Genomic DNA, 15593 nt, shown 5'->3' with positions numbered 1-15593 from the left:
TCAGAAGGTCGCGAAAGGGGATCACGTGACACCCCTCCCCCCTGCGACCGTCATAAGTGTGAGTCCGTAGGCCATTTCCGCTGCGACTCGGCGCTCTGTGCAACCTTGGTGGAACGATTTTCTGCAGCCGCGGAGCACATGAGAGACCGAGCAGAGGCAGAGAGAGAGAGAGAGCAGGCCGGCACAAAGAGAGACCAATTTCTTTTTACTTTTGAAACTTTTAAAATTAATACGAAAGTCTTACCGAAAGGCAACCGAGCTAAAAGGGCGGGGGGGAAACTGAGGAAGACACATACACACACACACCCCTCGCCCTGTGTCGACCTCAACCCCTTTCCAGCTAGGTCCATGTGAACAAACCCACTTGGGGCATGTTAAGGTCACAAGCCAGACTCCACCGTACTTTGGGGTTCAAGAGGGAATGGGGGTTAAATTCCCACCCACCCGGCTTAGAAAGTCCTTGGCTGACCGATAATAACAACGGTCACAGCTCTCTTGACTAAGCCAGGGGCAGGCAACCTTGGCTCTTCGGTGACTGGTGGACTTCAACTCCCAGAATTCCTGAGCCAGCCACGCTGAGGGGAAAGAGAGAGGTTTCCAAGCTGAGCCGAGGCTGGCTCAGGAATTCTGGGAGTTGAAGTCCATAAGTCATGAAGGGGCCATAGTTCTCCCATGCTGGATGAGGAATTCTGGGAGTTGAAGTCCACCAGTCACGAAGGGGCCATAGTTCCCCCATGCTGGCTCAGGAATTCTGGGAGTTGAAGTCCACGAGTCACGAAGGGGCCATAGTTCCCCCATGCTGGCTCAGGAATTCTGGGAGTTGAAGTCCACGAGTCATGAAGGGGCCATAGTTCCCCCATGCTGGCTGAGGAATTCTGGGAGTTGAAGTCCACGAGTCATGAGGGGGCCATGGTTCCCCCATGCTGGCTGAGGAATTCTGGGAGTTGAAGTCCACGAGTCATGAGGGGGCCATGGTTCCCCCATGCTGGCTCAGGAATTCTGGGAGTTGAAGTCCACGAGTCATGAGGGGGCCATAGTTCTCCCATGCTGGCTCAGGAATTCTGGGAGTTGAAGTCCACGAGTCATGAGCGGGCCATAGTTCTCCCATGCTGGCTCAGGAATTCTGGGAGTTGAAGTCCACGAGTCATGAGCGGGCCATAGTTCTCCCATGCTGGCTCAGGAATTCTGGGAGTTGAAGTCCACGAGTCATGAAGGGGCCATAGTTCCCCCATGCTGGCTGAGGAATTCTGGGAGTTGAAGTCCACGAGTCATGAAGGGGCCAAAATTGCCTACCCCTGGACTAAGCAATTGCCCCACAATCCCTTCCATGCTGCAGTCGGATGTCGCTCAGAGAGAGGCAGGGCAGGCAGGCTGGGGATGATAGGCTGCCGTGGCTTGCAAAAATGTGCAAAAAGCTGGCAAGGGCCGTGAAGGCGAGGAGGGGGACGACAGCGGTAGGTTTAGTGTTTAGTAAACGCCAGGTTTTCTCCCCCAGCCCAAACGGCTGTAATCAAACATCCCGCAAATCTGGCGACGGGAAAACATTGCGCGTGGTCGGAATTCCAGCTGTATTTTTAAAAAGGGGAGGCTGGGATTAAGCCGTGCGCAGGTGAGCCGGTTGCGGGCTACCCTGGCTCCTGGTGGCTAGCCCTGGTTTGGAAGAAAGTGGCGCAAGGTGGAAGACCCGAACTGTGGTTTGAGGAAAATGGCCGAGGAATAAAGCTGGGGCAGCGAGTGGCCGGTTCCTAGGTCAGCGGGGGGCGGGGAGTTTGCACCAGGAGGTAAAACACAGCCAGGGCAGGCCTCGGCTGTGCTGTCCCTCTTAAAACACGCACAGGCATGCACACACACACACATGTGTTTGCTTGGCAGCGTTCTGCAATCAGGCACGGACTGGGAATCACGCTAGAAGGCATCCAAGCTGCGAGGCTGGCGGGCAGAGAGAGAGAGACAAATAATCTAAAAAGATCCGAGGAGGGGAATCCAGGCAAAAGGAAAGACGGTGGCTCTCCTTGGTCTGGAGGGGGGGACACTCGACCGGTGGAATCGTCTCCCCACGACCCCGGCGCACGTCAGAACCACCTCCTGGTCATTCCGAGGGGGCGTTCAGATAGATGAGGTTCAACTTGGGCTCCGGCGTCTCCTCAGCCTCGGACAGGCGAAGCGAGTTGGCCCGCGTGGCCGGGAGGAAGCCGAGCGTCTGGCCGCTGGGCTCATGGCCGTGGATGATGGAATCATCGGCCGAGTCCGTTTCCCCTGGCAGAGACAGGGCGTTCCGGAGGGAGAGCCCGGCCCGGGCGCCGCTGTTGGAATTCCTCAGGGAGAGGGAGACGCAGCTGGGCCTGCGTTCCCACGTGCGGGGACAGCAAGGCAGGTACTTGGCCATGGCCCGCTTGAAATCCCGCATGAAGAGCGGGTAGATGATGGGGTTGGCGGTGCTGTTGCAGTAGCCCAGCCAGGTCAGGAGGTCGAAAAAATCGGCCGAAATGCAGTTGCATACCGCCTGGAGAGAGAGAGAGAGAAGAAAGAAGAAGAAGAAGAAGGACAGTTTGAGATGCGAGAGAGAGAGAGAGAGCAGAAAGATGGAATAACAGGAGCTGCCGAAGCTTACTTTTTTTGCAAATTCAGGCAGTCCTCGATTTACGACCACAACTGAACCCAACATTTCTGTTGTTAAGCGAGACAGTTGTTCAGTCAGCTTTGCCCCATTTTATGTCCTTTCTCACCGCCGTTGTTAAGTGGATCACGGCAGTTGTTAACCCAAAGGTGCTTTTTCAGGAGGGGGACTGGAGTTATCTTGGAAGACGTTTCGCTTCTCGCCCAAGAAGCTTCTTCAGCTCCGATTGGATGGTGGGGAAGGGAAGGATTTATACTCCTCGCAGACAGCCGATCGTTTGCATCCTTTTAGAGAGTCGTTGAGGCCACCTGGAGGTTTATCTGTGTCCTCGGGGTCACTTGAGTAATGCAAATGGGTGTGGAGCCGCCTTGGAACAGATGAAAGGAAGGGGGCTCCACACCCATTTGCACCACTCAGGTGACCCCGAGGACACAGGTAAACCTCCAAGTGGCCTCAAGGACCCTCTAAAAGGATGCAAATGACCGGCTCTCTGCAAGGAGTATAAATCCTTCCATTCCCCCCACCATCCGGTCAGATCTGAAGAAGCTTCTTGGGTGAGAAGCGAAACGTCTTCAAAGAAAAAACCAAGTCCAGTGGCCTCTTGAAAAAAGCACCTTTCGGACAACCGTGGCCTGGATGACTGAGAATCCCCACAGACAGCAGTTGTTAAGTTAGTAACACGGGGTTGTTAAGCGGATCCAGCTTCCCCATTGACTGTCGGAAGGTCGCAAAAGGGGATCACATGACCCTGGGACGCTGCAACTGTCATAAGTATGAGTCAGTTGCTAAGCGTCTGAATGTTGATCATGTGACCCATGGGGGATGCTGCATGGATTGTGTGGAAAGCGGTCCCATGTCCCTGTTTATGCCGGTTGCATCGTCCACCGCGTACAATCTCTGTTGTAACTTTGAGCGGTCCCTAAACTGTTGCAAGTCGAGGACCAATTGTAAATCTACCAGGGGTTGGAAAAGGTGGGGGCTGCTTTTTCTAACGACGCATCGCTTCTAGAGAATTCGAAATGCCCCCTCATCCTTTTGAGTACCTTTCATTGATGCCAAAAATAAAGAGGGGGGGTGGGGGTGGAAAACGCTTTGTGAATAAAAATAACATGACTTTTTTGCCTGGAGTAAAAGGAATAAAAATATCCAGAGCCACGTGAGGATTTAAAACTTGAATCTCCGGGATCACAAGGATATGCCAAGAAATGGGAGATAATGGGAGTTGACGGGGGTCCCGATTTCCTTCCTGTCCCTCCCCCACCCCAGCCCAGGTCCCCTATCCTCCCTCTGCCCCCCTGCAACCTTCTCTCGGGGGGGTGGGGGTGGCAGAGGGCTTACCTGGGCCACGTTGCAGACGAAGAAAGGCAACCAAGCCACAAAGAACATGCCCAGAAGAATGCCCAGGGTCAGGCTGGCCTTCAGTGCCCGTCGGCTGTGCTTGTTGGCAAACTTCCGGTTGTCGCTCACCCCGCTGGCCTGGCCCTGATCTCGGGGAGCCTGTGAAGAGCCCCCAAAGCAGAAGGAAGTCAAAGACACCTTTGGGAAAGGGGCGTGCCCATGTGCCCCAAACTGGGACTCGGCGAAGGGCTGGCAATGCCTGGGAGATGCCCAGCTAATGGAACTGTGGGCGGGGTGGGGGTGGGGGCTGGGAAGCCAGGATGCAGCCCTTTTAAAGCAGCTGGAAAGGAACTGCCTTTCCCCCCTCCCCCACAGTAGAAAAGGGTCAGTCCTGGGGGAGCCATTGGGGGCTTTCCTTGCAAACTCAGGTGGTGGGTTTTCGGGCTCAGAGGACCCTCAGCCAGCCAAGATCAGCCTGGTTTTGAAGCTTAGTGTGTGGACAGCCAAGATTTTGTGGGGCAGGGGATTCTTTGCAAAGAAGACCCCCATTTACATAGATAGATAGATAGATAGATAGATAGATAGATAGATAGATAGATAGATAGATAGATAGATAGATAGATAGATAGATAGATAGATAGATAGATAGATGATAGATAGATAGGGATAAATAGATAGACAGATAAATAGGTAGGTAGGTAGGTAGATAGACAGACTGACAGACAGACAGATTGACAGACAGATGATAGGTAGGTATAGATAGATGAGAGAGAGAGAGAGATGATAGATAGGTAGGTATATGATAGATAGATGATAGATAGATGATAGATAGATAGATAGATAGATAGATAGATAGATAGATAGATAGATAGATAGATGATAGATAGATAGGGATAAATAGATAGACAGATAAATAGGTAGGTAGGTAGGTAGATAGACAGACTGACAGACAGACAGATTGACAGACAGATGATAGGTAGGTATAGATAGATGAGAGAGAGAGAGAGATGATAGATAGGTAGGTATATGATAGATAGATGATAGATAGATGATAGATAGATAGATAGATGATAGATAGATAGATAGATAGATAGATAGATAGATAGATAGATAGATAGATAGATAGATATGGATGGATAGATAGGTAGGTAGGTAGGTAGATAGACAGACTGACAGACAGACAGACAGATTGACAGACAGATGATAGGTAGGTATAGATAGATGAGAGAGAGAGAGAGATGATAGGTAGGTAGGTATAGATGATAGATAGATAGATAGATAGATAGATAGATAGATAGATAGATAGATAGACAGACAGACAGGTAGATAGGTATGTAGATGATAGAGATAAGGAGAGAGGTAGATAGGATAGATAGAGACAGAGACAGAGATGATAGATGATGAAAGATAAACGATAGTGATGATAGATAAAAGGTAAATTGATGCACGGTTGTGAGAGATGATAGAATAGATAAGAGATAATGATATTGTGGATAAACAATATACATGGATGACAGACAACAGATAAACGATAAAGATCTAGATTCGATAACTGTGGCAGTCGATAGAGAGAGGAGAGATACGTTGATGCAGATCCACAGATGTGAGAGAGGACAGAAGAGGCAAGGATACTAGGAAAGGGGTGAGGGATGAAAAAGACACACACACACACACACACACAGAGAAGAGAAATCACACACACACACACACACACACACACACAGAGAGAAATGAGATAGAGAAAGGCATGATGAGATAAACGGCAGGTAGAGGAAAGGTAGACCCGACCCTTGGCCACTTTTAAAGACCGGTGGACTTCAACTCCCAGAATCCCCCAGCCAGGGCGAGGCTGGCCAGCCCGGCGCGCGCCCGGCGCCTCCAGCAAGCGCCAACTTGGCGCCCCCCCTCTCCCTCCTTCCCTCCCCCCCCCCGCCCAGGCTGGGGAAGGGCCGAGCAGCTTGGGGACCCCCGAGGCGCCCCCAAAGGGAGCCCGTCCGCCGGGGAGTTTCTTCCCCCCTCCCGCCCGGGACGGCGTTAGGCCTCGCCCTCCCCTCGCCCGACTTTGGGGAGGGGGCTGAGGGGAGCTTTCCCGCCCCCGGGCCAGTGGGGAGGGGGCTTCCGAGGGCCTCGCTGCTGACGCTGGGACGGGCCGAGGAGGCTCAGTCTCCTTTTGGGGATGTCTTTCTTTTTTTCTCCCCTCCCCTCTCGGCTTTGGCTGAATTTGGGGGGGGGTTCCCCTTTGCCCCCCCACTTCCTGCCCCCTTCTTTTTACCCGGCTCCCTCCAAGCATATCCAACGTAATAATAATAATAATAATAATAATAATAATAGTAGTAGTAGTAGTAGTAGTAATAGTAATAGTAATAATAATAGTAATAGTAATAATAATAATAATAATAATAATAATAATAATAATAATAATAATAATAATAATAATAATAAGAAGAAGAAGAAGAAGAAGAAGAAGAAGAAGAAGAAGAAGAAGAAGAAGAAGAAGAAGAAGAAGAAGAAGAAGAAGAAGTTGGAAGGGACCTTGGAGGTCATCTAGTCCAACCCCCTGCTCAGGCAGGAAACCTTATACCAGGGGTCTTCAAACTTGGCCCTTTTATGACTTGTGGACTTCAACTCCCAGAATTCTGGGAGTTGAAGTCCACAAGTCATAAAAGGGCCAAGTTTGAAGACCCCCTGCCTTATACCATTTCAGGCAAATGGCTGCCCAGTCTCTTCTTAAAAACCTCCAGTGTTGGAGCAGGTTGTTCCACTTGGCTTCCTTTTTAGAGCTCCTCATTTCTCAGAGGAGGAAGTAACCGGGGGAAGCCTCTCCAGTTCATTTCAATCCTCCCCCCCCTCCCCGCCTCATCAAAAATGAAGGGGTTTGTCTATCTACACACACCCCTTTTTCTTTTTTTCCCTTTTTTCTTTTACCTGCGGTGGGAAGGGGGGAAAAATACACAACTAAGCGGGTTTTAGAAGCCTTTTAAATGTGGATTTTCAGGTGCGAAGATTCCAGGTCCGATAGCCGAGGAAGGGAGAAAAAAGAAAAACGCAGGAGCTAAGCAGTTTTTTTTTTCCTCACGGATTTATCACTCTGTAAGTTATCGGCGAAATGGAGCTTCTCTGGACAGGGGCAGGCTACCTTAAGGCCGGCGTTTTTTGGAAATTTCGCTTCCGTTTTGGGAGGCGGCCAACCTGGTCGTCTTCAGATAAGGAAATATCTTAGAAAGAGTTTAGACACTGGATTTTATTCCCGAGATCAACGGACGAGTGTCGCTCTGTCTTGGTCTGCTGAAGCTGAGGCCAAATTTTCCCGCAGCCAAGGGACCTTGGGAGGTCTTCTAGTCCATCCCCCTGCTAAAATAGCGAGCCTTTTTTTCTGAAAAGGCGTTTTCAGATCAATTGTGACCTTGGCACCTTGCTGTTAATTAAATAAACTCGGCTTTATTGAAGATCGGTCACCCAAGATAATTCTCACATAGCTTTCTAGGCTTTCTAAACCCCCCAGATATATCACAATTCATTTATTTTTATAATATTGCATATATTTGAATGCTTTCACGTTTTTTCATGGTTTTCTTCACTGCTCAGAGTTGCCTTGCAGGTGTGTAAACCTGATAAATAAGATCTTTTCTGAGCCTGCCAGGGTTTTCAAGTTCGTTTGTTAAAAATAAATCAGCAGCAGATTGCTGTGAAACGTTGCATTGATCCAACTTCTATTTATCATCCTCCAAAACGAAACAATTTAGGGCGGCGATTGCCTCATCGCCCCTACTGATAACTTGGAAAATTGGATTCAGTTTCTCCGGGGTTTTTTTCCCTCAAAAACTTAAAAAAAAATAAAATAAAAAATCCGAGCCGAAAATCAGCAACTGATTATTTGCCCTGACTAAGAATGAGGAGGAAGTAAGATTTCTAAAAAAACAACAACCCCGTCTTAGAATTTAAATGCAATTACAATTATGTTCTTTTTTTTTTCTCCTCCTGCAGGCTATAGAGTAAATTAGAGGCAATTATTGCCAAGTTAAATTACTTGGCGCTTATGATTCTTTACCACCTTCTCAGCGATGGAATGGTAGGTCCAATTCTAGAAAATTCTAATTTCTAAAGCTCTAAAAAGGGAGGCATCGGCCCTGACGTACATTTGAATCAGGAACGGCAAGAACTGAATTTAAACGTTGGGAGGATTTGAAGTACCTTTGGCGATCCTGGTTTTTTTTTTTAATTTTTTATTTATTTTAATCCCATTTATATCCTGCCCTTCTCCGAAGACTCAGGGCGGCTTACAATTTAAGCACAAACCAATGTGCTTAGCCATGTTAAGGTTGACTTTGCATAAAATATTGATCAATTTATTATTAGTTATAGAGGAATAGGCCACCGTGTTAACAACGGCTGTGCTATTCCATTTTTTACAGAACCTCTAATAGACCTTGCTGTATTATGGACATTGTGATAGTTATTTGGAAATTGACAAGAGCTTGCAGTTAAATATACCAGTATTTTTCTGGTTATCCCACTACATCCTGGCTTACATATGGCACCGTACCGTAGTTTAATCCTCATTCAATAAGCCCTAGTTAGCTAAGTTTGCCTGTGCTATAAACCGTGGTTTATAAATCACCATGCTGAATTCCAAATGCTAAACCAATGACATTAAGGCTTAATGGAGTAAGATAATTTAACTTGTCAAACTTAGCTTCGTTACAGCTTATTTTTGTGCAAACAATAAAGGAATTATAGTCTGAATGTTCTAGATTAAACAGGTAGATTTCTAATTTATTTCTTTAAGCACTGGATAGTGGTTTGAGAAGTTCCTATTTTTTTTGTTTTTTTAGAAGTACATCTTGGGGGAAAAAAAATCAACATGTGTGTGTGGCCTAAAGATCCGGACATCAAAGCTGAAAAAAAAGAGGGTTTAAAACTACTAGAATACGCATGAAGCTTCTGGAAAACGTGTCAATTGAAGAGAATATCAAAGAAACTGCAGAGAAATTGTAAGTTATAGCCTTGGTATGATTCATAGTTTTTTTTTCTCAGAGGCTCGCAAAGACAATATAGTTGTTGTTGTTGTTGTTGTTGTTGTTATTATTATATTATTATTATTATTATTATTATTATTATTATTATTTATTTCAATTTGTATACCGCCCTTCTCCCGAAGGACTCAGGGCGGTGAACAGGGCAATACATAAAAACAAGATACAAAAATTAAAAATTATTAAAAAGTAATTAAACAGTGCCCGTAATAAATTAATACAGATTAACAGTTAAAATCCATTTATAAAATCCAACCCCGTCCCAATGCACGTGAGCATTGTTCCGCAGGGCCCGGGGGGGGGGGAACGTTAGCTTTTGCACCCCTGAGGACTAGAAACTTAGCCTTCCGTTTTGTTTGCGCCCCTTAAGATTTACAAGGGAGGTTTTTGGCAAGCCGGCCTTATGCTGCCGGAGTCTTGGTGTCCTTTTCCTTCCTAACAAGCTGCTTGGTGACTAAACGACATTAGCTAATTAAGTTTCATTTGCTGGGAACATTTGTCTTTCTTCCCACCCACCCCGGAGGAAGAGCTCCAGAGTTTTCCCATGCCAGGAGAAAAATAAGGTTAGACGTTATTCATCCAAGCTGGCTCCTTTGGTCCACTTCTTCAAAAGGCAAAAAAAAAATAATAATAAATCCCGCTGGCGCATTTAATTTCCCGCCAGCTTAAGTGCCTATTGAACTCTGCAAAGAGGTTTAATTAGATTTTTTTTCCCAGAGGCAAGGAAGGGGAATCCGCCAAAGAGCTGCCCCAAAAGGTTGACTCAGCCTTCCATCCTTCCGAGGTAGGTAAAATGAGGACCCAGATTGTTGGGGGCAATAAGCTGACTTTGTAATAATGCCGCTTGGGGTGTGTGTGAAAGCCCTAATAAGCAGGCATATACATAGAATGAAGGCTACTGCTAAGCTTGTAAGCCGCCCTGAGTCTTCGGAGAAGGGCGGGATATAAATAAAATAAAATTATTATTATTATTATTATTATTATTATTATTATTATTATTATTATTATTATTATTATTATTATTATTACTGCTAAGCTTGCAAGCCGCCCTGAGTCTTCGGAGAAGGGCGGGATATAAATAAAATTATTATTATTATTATTATTATTATTATTATTATTATTATTATTATTATTATTATTATTATTATTATTATTACTAAGCTTGTAAGCCGCCCTGAGTCTTCGGAGAAGGGCGGGATATAAATGGAATTAAAATAAAATAAATAAAATAAAATAAAAGGGACTCCGAAGGTCAAATTAGCCGGTACCCTTTTAACGCCGGCTATCCCCTCTTTTAAGTTTTCTTCCGCCAGGGATAGGAGACGGGCGGGAGGCGGTTTTGACGGGCTGCCCACCGGCCCCGAGACGCGGGGCTGGTTGGCAGGGAGGGAAAGATGGGGCCTGTCGTCAGCACCGGAAAACAGGCTAAAAGTCCGCTTTCCCTCCAGCGAACGGGGTTCTTGAGACCGGCCGAACGTTTGAGGCACGGCTAGGACAATCCCGGCCTCTCTTTCGGAAGCTTTTGCGGAAAGCCGCTGGGTGCAGCCGTGGACATTTAAGTTAGAGAATCTGGGAACTTCTGGACTGGGTCAGCCCCGTTGTCTACGGAACTCCTATTTCATCCCTTGAGGACGGGGGGGGGGGAGGAGATTTGAAAAGGAGTTGCCTTCTCTTGCACTGTCCCCACCCCACCCACTCTTATCACGACCGGCAGGTAGACTGGCCTCGAAGGAGAGGGTCCGCAGAGGGCACCCAGCCAGGACTCGAACGCGGCCCTTGCGCAGCTTGTAATTCCTTGGCTGCCTCGGGGAAGCAATTAAGAGTCATTCTGTGCTTCCCTCTCGGGCTGAGCAGTTGTTCTCTGCCTACTCACACATGGCACGGGGTGGTGGGTGGATTTACCGGGGAGGGGGAGAAGAAAACGATATTTCTTTCCCCCCCCACCCCACCCCACCCCGACTTCTTCTAAAGAACAATTCATCTCCACCTCTGCTGGTTTTATTTTGAGAATTGCAGATTACTCTGCGGAGGACAAAGGGGTCAAAAAAGCACGCAGGAGCTAAGCGGGTTTTCCTCAAGGCTTCATAACTCCGTAGTTATCAGCGAAAATGGAGCTTCTCTGGACAGGGGCAGGTTACCTTAAAGGCCGGCGTTTTTTGGAAATTTCGCTTCCATTTTGGGAGGCGACGAGGCTGATAGTCAAGCACGGTCTCAGCGGCGGACCTGGTCGTCTTCAGATAAGGAAATGTCTTATAAAATCCAGAGAGAGAGAGTTTGGACACCGGATTTTATTGCAGAGAGCAATGGACGAGTGTCGCTCCGTCTTGGTCTGCTGAAGCTGTGGCTAAATTTGCCCACATCGTAGCGCTGCCCTCTTGTAGCTTACCCAGAGATTTGCGCTTCTATCTAAAGCAGGGGTCTTCAAACTTGGCCCTTTCATGACTTGTGGACTTCAACTCCCAGAATTCCTCAGCCAGCATGCCTGGCCGAGGAATTCTGGGAGTTGAAGTCCACAAGTCATAAAAGGGCCAGGTTTGAAGACTCCTGATCTAAAGGATGTGAAACTGCCCTATAGTTATAATTGATAACTGCAGGCTGGGTGTTTTCCCAGGAGCCGCATCTGATTTTTAGAAATTGGCCATGCCTTGCCTTTTCCACCAAAGTCCTTCGGGAGAAGGGCGGTATATAAATCAAATAAATAATAATTAATAATAATAATAAAATTGGCGGCGCTGTTTGGCTGGCCCCTCCAAAATAAATGTTTGTAACCTCTTTCTTCAGCACCCCCGGGGTGCTTAATTTGTGCGGGGGGGGTGCAGTTGGCAGCATCGCACAGGGAGACTAATAAAGGTAAAGGTAAAGGTTTCCCCGCACATGCGTAATAGTCGTTTCCGACTCTTCAAAGCCGAAGAGCCAGCGCTTGTCCGAGGACTTCTCCGTGGTCATGTGGCCGGCATGACTAGACGCCAAAGGCACACGGAACGCTGTTACCTTCCCACCGGAGCGGTCCCTGTTTTTCTACTTGCATTTTTACGTGCTTTCGAACTGCTAGGTTGGCAGAAGCTGGGACGAGTAACAGGCGCTCACTCTGTTACGCGGCACTCGGGATTCGACCCATCAAACTGCCGCCCTTCTGATCGTCAAGCTCAGCGTCCTAACCCACTGAGACTAATAGCAGGGCCTAATTAAAAAAGGAAAGTCATCCCCCAAATGTGGACTCACGCAGAATCCAGCAGCTTTCTCCACGTACAGTAGAAAGTGGATGCGCAACGGAAGAAACAAGAAATTTGGGAAGAAAGCAACGGTTTCCAAATTAATACACAGGCACACACAACACCCCCATTAAGAAAGGTTTCGTTCGCAGCCTTTGTTAAAGCTGCAGGGAAAAAATTCATTTCTCATTTCTCTCTCTCTCTCTCTCTCTCTCTCTCTCTCTCTCTCTCTCTCTCTCTCTTTCTCTCTCTTTCTCTCTCTCTCTCTCTCTCTTCTCTCTCTCTCTCTCTCTCTCTCTCTCTCTCTCTCTCTGTCTCTCTCTCTCTTTGTCGAATTCTCCTTCAATGCAATACAATGAGAAACTGCTTTTGGCTGTCTATTTTTCTTAAACGAGGAGAAAACCTCGATTAAATGCTCATTCAGTCAGACTTGGGACCCTTGCAGTTCTACTGGTTCTATAACGTGCCCATTGCAGAGCTCGCTATGCTAAGTCCGAAACACACCATTAGAGAAATTTGAAAGCTCACTGAAAATGGGGCAGAAAAACAGAAGCCACGTGGGTAAGCAGGAAGAAAACGGGTACGGACCCAGAGTTAATCTAATTTTCCACGGCCTCGGACAGATGCAGTGGTCACGGTACCCATGCCTAGCAAGTGAAGGGAAATTTTGGAAATATCCCTGTCTCTCTGAGCGTGCGCAGAGTTAATTCATCCCTCCGGATGCGTTAGTTCCCCAGGACAAATCAATGGTCATTCACCAGCCCATTTCTGCTCCTGGGAATAACGCTGTCGTCTATTTACCTGTTGAATTTGTTCACCGGTGGGCTTGTTGTTGGTGAGGGACGCCACCTGGAGGGCCTGTTTCCGCGCCGCCAGCAGGATCCGGCAGTAGGTGAACAAGATGGCCACCGCGGGGAGGAAGAAGGTCAGGCCGGACGCGATGAGGGCATAAGGCAAGCTGACCAGCAGACGGCACTGCTCCTCTTCCAGCTGCAGGGTGGCGTTGAGCGGGTGGCGGTCAAACTCCATCTTGTGCCAGCCCATTTTGATGGGCAGGAAGGACACCAAGGCGGCCAGCGTCCAGGTGGCCAGGATGAGCCAAAAGGCCCGGCCGGAGGTCATCCGCAACTTGTACTTGAGCGGCGAGATGATCAGCAGGTAGCGGTCCAGGCTGATGACGCACAGGTTGAGAATGGAGGCGCTGGTGCACATGACGTCGAAGGAGAACCAGACGGAGCAGAAGGCGCCGTCCAGCACCCAGCGCCCGTAGAGCTGGTTCAGCATGGCGGGCGGCATGACCACCAGGCCCACCATCAGGTCGGAGAGGAAGAGGGAGACCAGGAAGAAGTTGGACGTGTTGCGCAGAAAGCGCTGGCTGAAGATGAGAAGGATGAGGGTGAAGTTGCCCACCATGGTCAGGAGGATGACGAAGCAGAGGAAGGCTGCTGTCCAGGCACTGCCCCGCAGCCGAGGCTCCTGCCCCATCAGGCTGGCATTGAGGCTCTCCGGCTGACCATCCATGGGAGTGGGGGGGGGAGTGGCAGCCTGGGCATAGAGAAGACGGCGCGCCAGGCTAAGCGATGGCTGAGCTGTCTGGCTCTTTCACTCTTCCTTGCTAGGAAAGTGGGCACCCTCCCCGCTCTCCATTCATTGGGGCATCCCCACCGTCCCTCATCCTGGCCGGCTGGCAGCCCTTCCCCATCGCCTACCTGTAGAGCGTCGGATTCTCTCAAGAGAAGGAAAAAATACCAGGAGAGAGGCAAAGCAGCGGCGGCTGGCAGCTGCAATCTCTCTCGCCTTCTCTGCCTGCCCGGCGTGCCTTGCCAGGCTGGCGGGTTGGCGTCGCAAGTGCCTCTCCCCTTTCCCTTCTGGAGGAGCGCGGAGGCCTCCCTGGAGACGCAGAGCAGGGATCTTTTTCGGCAAGCCACGCGGTGGGGAGCCGAGCAGCTGGTGTGCCGAAGAAGGAAGGAAGGAGAGTCAATCTGGACCTTTGGGCTGGCTGTCGCTCGCTCGCTCGCTCGGAACAGTTTGGCAGGGCGAAAATGCTGTGGGCGGAGGGTGGGAGCGCGCGAATTGGGGCTGGGGGCTCTGCCCATCCAGGCGTGCCGCTTGGGGAGCAGCGGCCAGGGAATTTGGAGAGCGAGGAGCACGCCGGGCCAACGACGCCAGGCATAAAAATTAAAAGTAGGGAATAGGCGTGATTTGGCCAGGCTTCTTTTGCCGGCGGCCAGGTGTGCCTCTGGGCACGTGGTGGATGCTTAGGGAGGCCGAGATCTCCTTTGCCCCCTCAGGTGGGCAGTTGGACGTTTAAACGCTCCCCTAAATTCAAGACAGATAATTGCGTTTTTGTTTCTGAGGGAGAGCTTCCATGTGCAACAGAAGGAAAACCCTAATTTTCCTTGAAGTTGGAACGTGTGGGCATGAGGTATGCTGAAGTGTGGAGCTGCCTCGTCCAGTGATTGTCTACCTGTGGATAATTTTGGATTGTGGGCCGCTTGAGTGCATTTTGCTAGCGGTGGCCTGGGCCTTGATGGGATCCAGCCAGCCCATCGTTCCCCATTTGGTACTTGGCTTGTGCTTCCTCCTCCTCCTCCTCCTCTTCCTCCTCCTTCTCCTCCTCCTCCTCTTCCTCACCAGCAGCCCCCGCCCCCGTGCTCTCTTTCTAACTACAAGCAGCCCTCAACTTACAACACCATTGAAAAAAAGTGACTTACGGCCGTTTTCACACTTACGACCATTGCAGCATCACCGCCTCCCCCCCATTCACGTGACCAAAATTCAGAGGCTCGGCAACCGACATGTACTTGCGACAGTTGCAGCGTCCCGGGGTGTGTGTGTGTGTGTCAGTCACACGATCCCGTTTTGCGGCCTTACCGACCGGCAAAGCCAGCGGGGAAAGCCTGATTCACTTCATAACCGCGTTACTAACTTAAAACAACTGCAGTGACTCAGTTAACGACGGCGGCAAGAAAGATCGTAAGATGGGGCAAAACTCACTTCGCAGAAACGTTGGCTCAGTTGCGGTCGTTCCGCGGAGGATTGCCTGTACAGACCTGAACCCGCAGCCTTTCCATCCGCTGTTTTGCAAACACCCCCCTCCTTTTGCAAGAGACAGAAGCCTCAGCGGGGAGGGGGGGCCAGCAAGCTACTGGGCCCCCCTCCTTTTGCAGACAATTCACGGAGAAGCATTCCTATTTAACAAGGTGTTTAACCAGCAGGGTCTAACCTGCTGAGATATTTTTTTTTCCCCCACCCACACAAATGTCTCAAAAATAGTCCTTTTTTTCCCCTGTGAAGCAAAGAACCAATTATCACACTGGCTTTCGATGTTTTCCTGCATTTCTGCAGCCGGCTGGACCGTGCAAAACGCAGGAGACTATTTTGACTCTCCTA

At 49.1% G+C, this 15593-nt stretch overlaps 1 protein-coding gene across 1 annotated transcript; it reads right to left on the bottom strand.

Moving 5' to 3' along the window:
- Window positions 1–2019: 2019 nt before the first annotated feature.
- HTR6 (5-hydroxytryptamine receptor 6) lies at window positions 2020–13721 on the bottom strand (the record flags this gene model as incomplete). The annotated part of the gene is made up of 3 exons (XM_083375573.1): window positions 2020–2503; window positions 3956–4114; window positions 13002–13721. 3 exons carry the CDS (start codon window positions 13719–13721, stop codon window positions 2090–2092), a joined length of 1293 nt encoding a protein of 430 aa, XP_083231699.1. The 3' UTR covers window positions 2020–2089.
- Between the last annotated feature and the right edge of the window lie 1872 nt (window positions 13722–15593).

Source organism: Vipera ursinii (assembly GCF_947247035.1).
Source record: "Vipera ursinii genome assembly, chromosome: 17".
Classification (NCBI taxonomy): domain Eukaryota; kingdom Metazoa; phylum Chordata; class Lepidosauria; order Squamata; family Viperidae; genus Vipera; species Vipera ursinii.
This window is presented reverse-complemented; position numbering and strand designations above follow the sequence as displayed.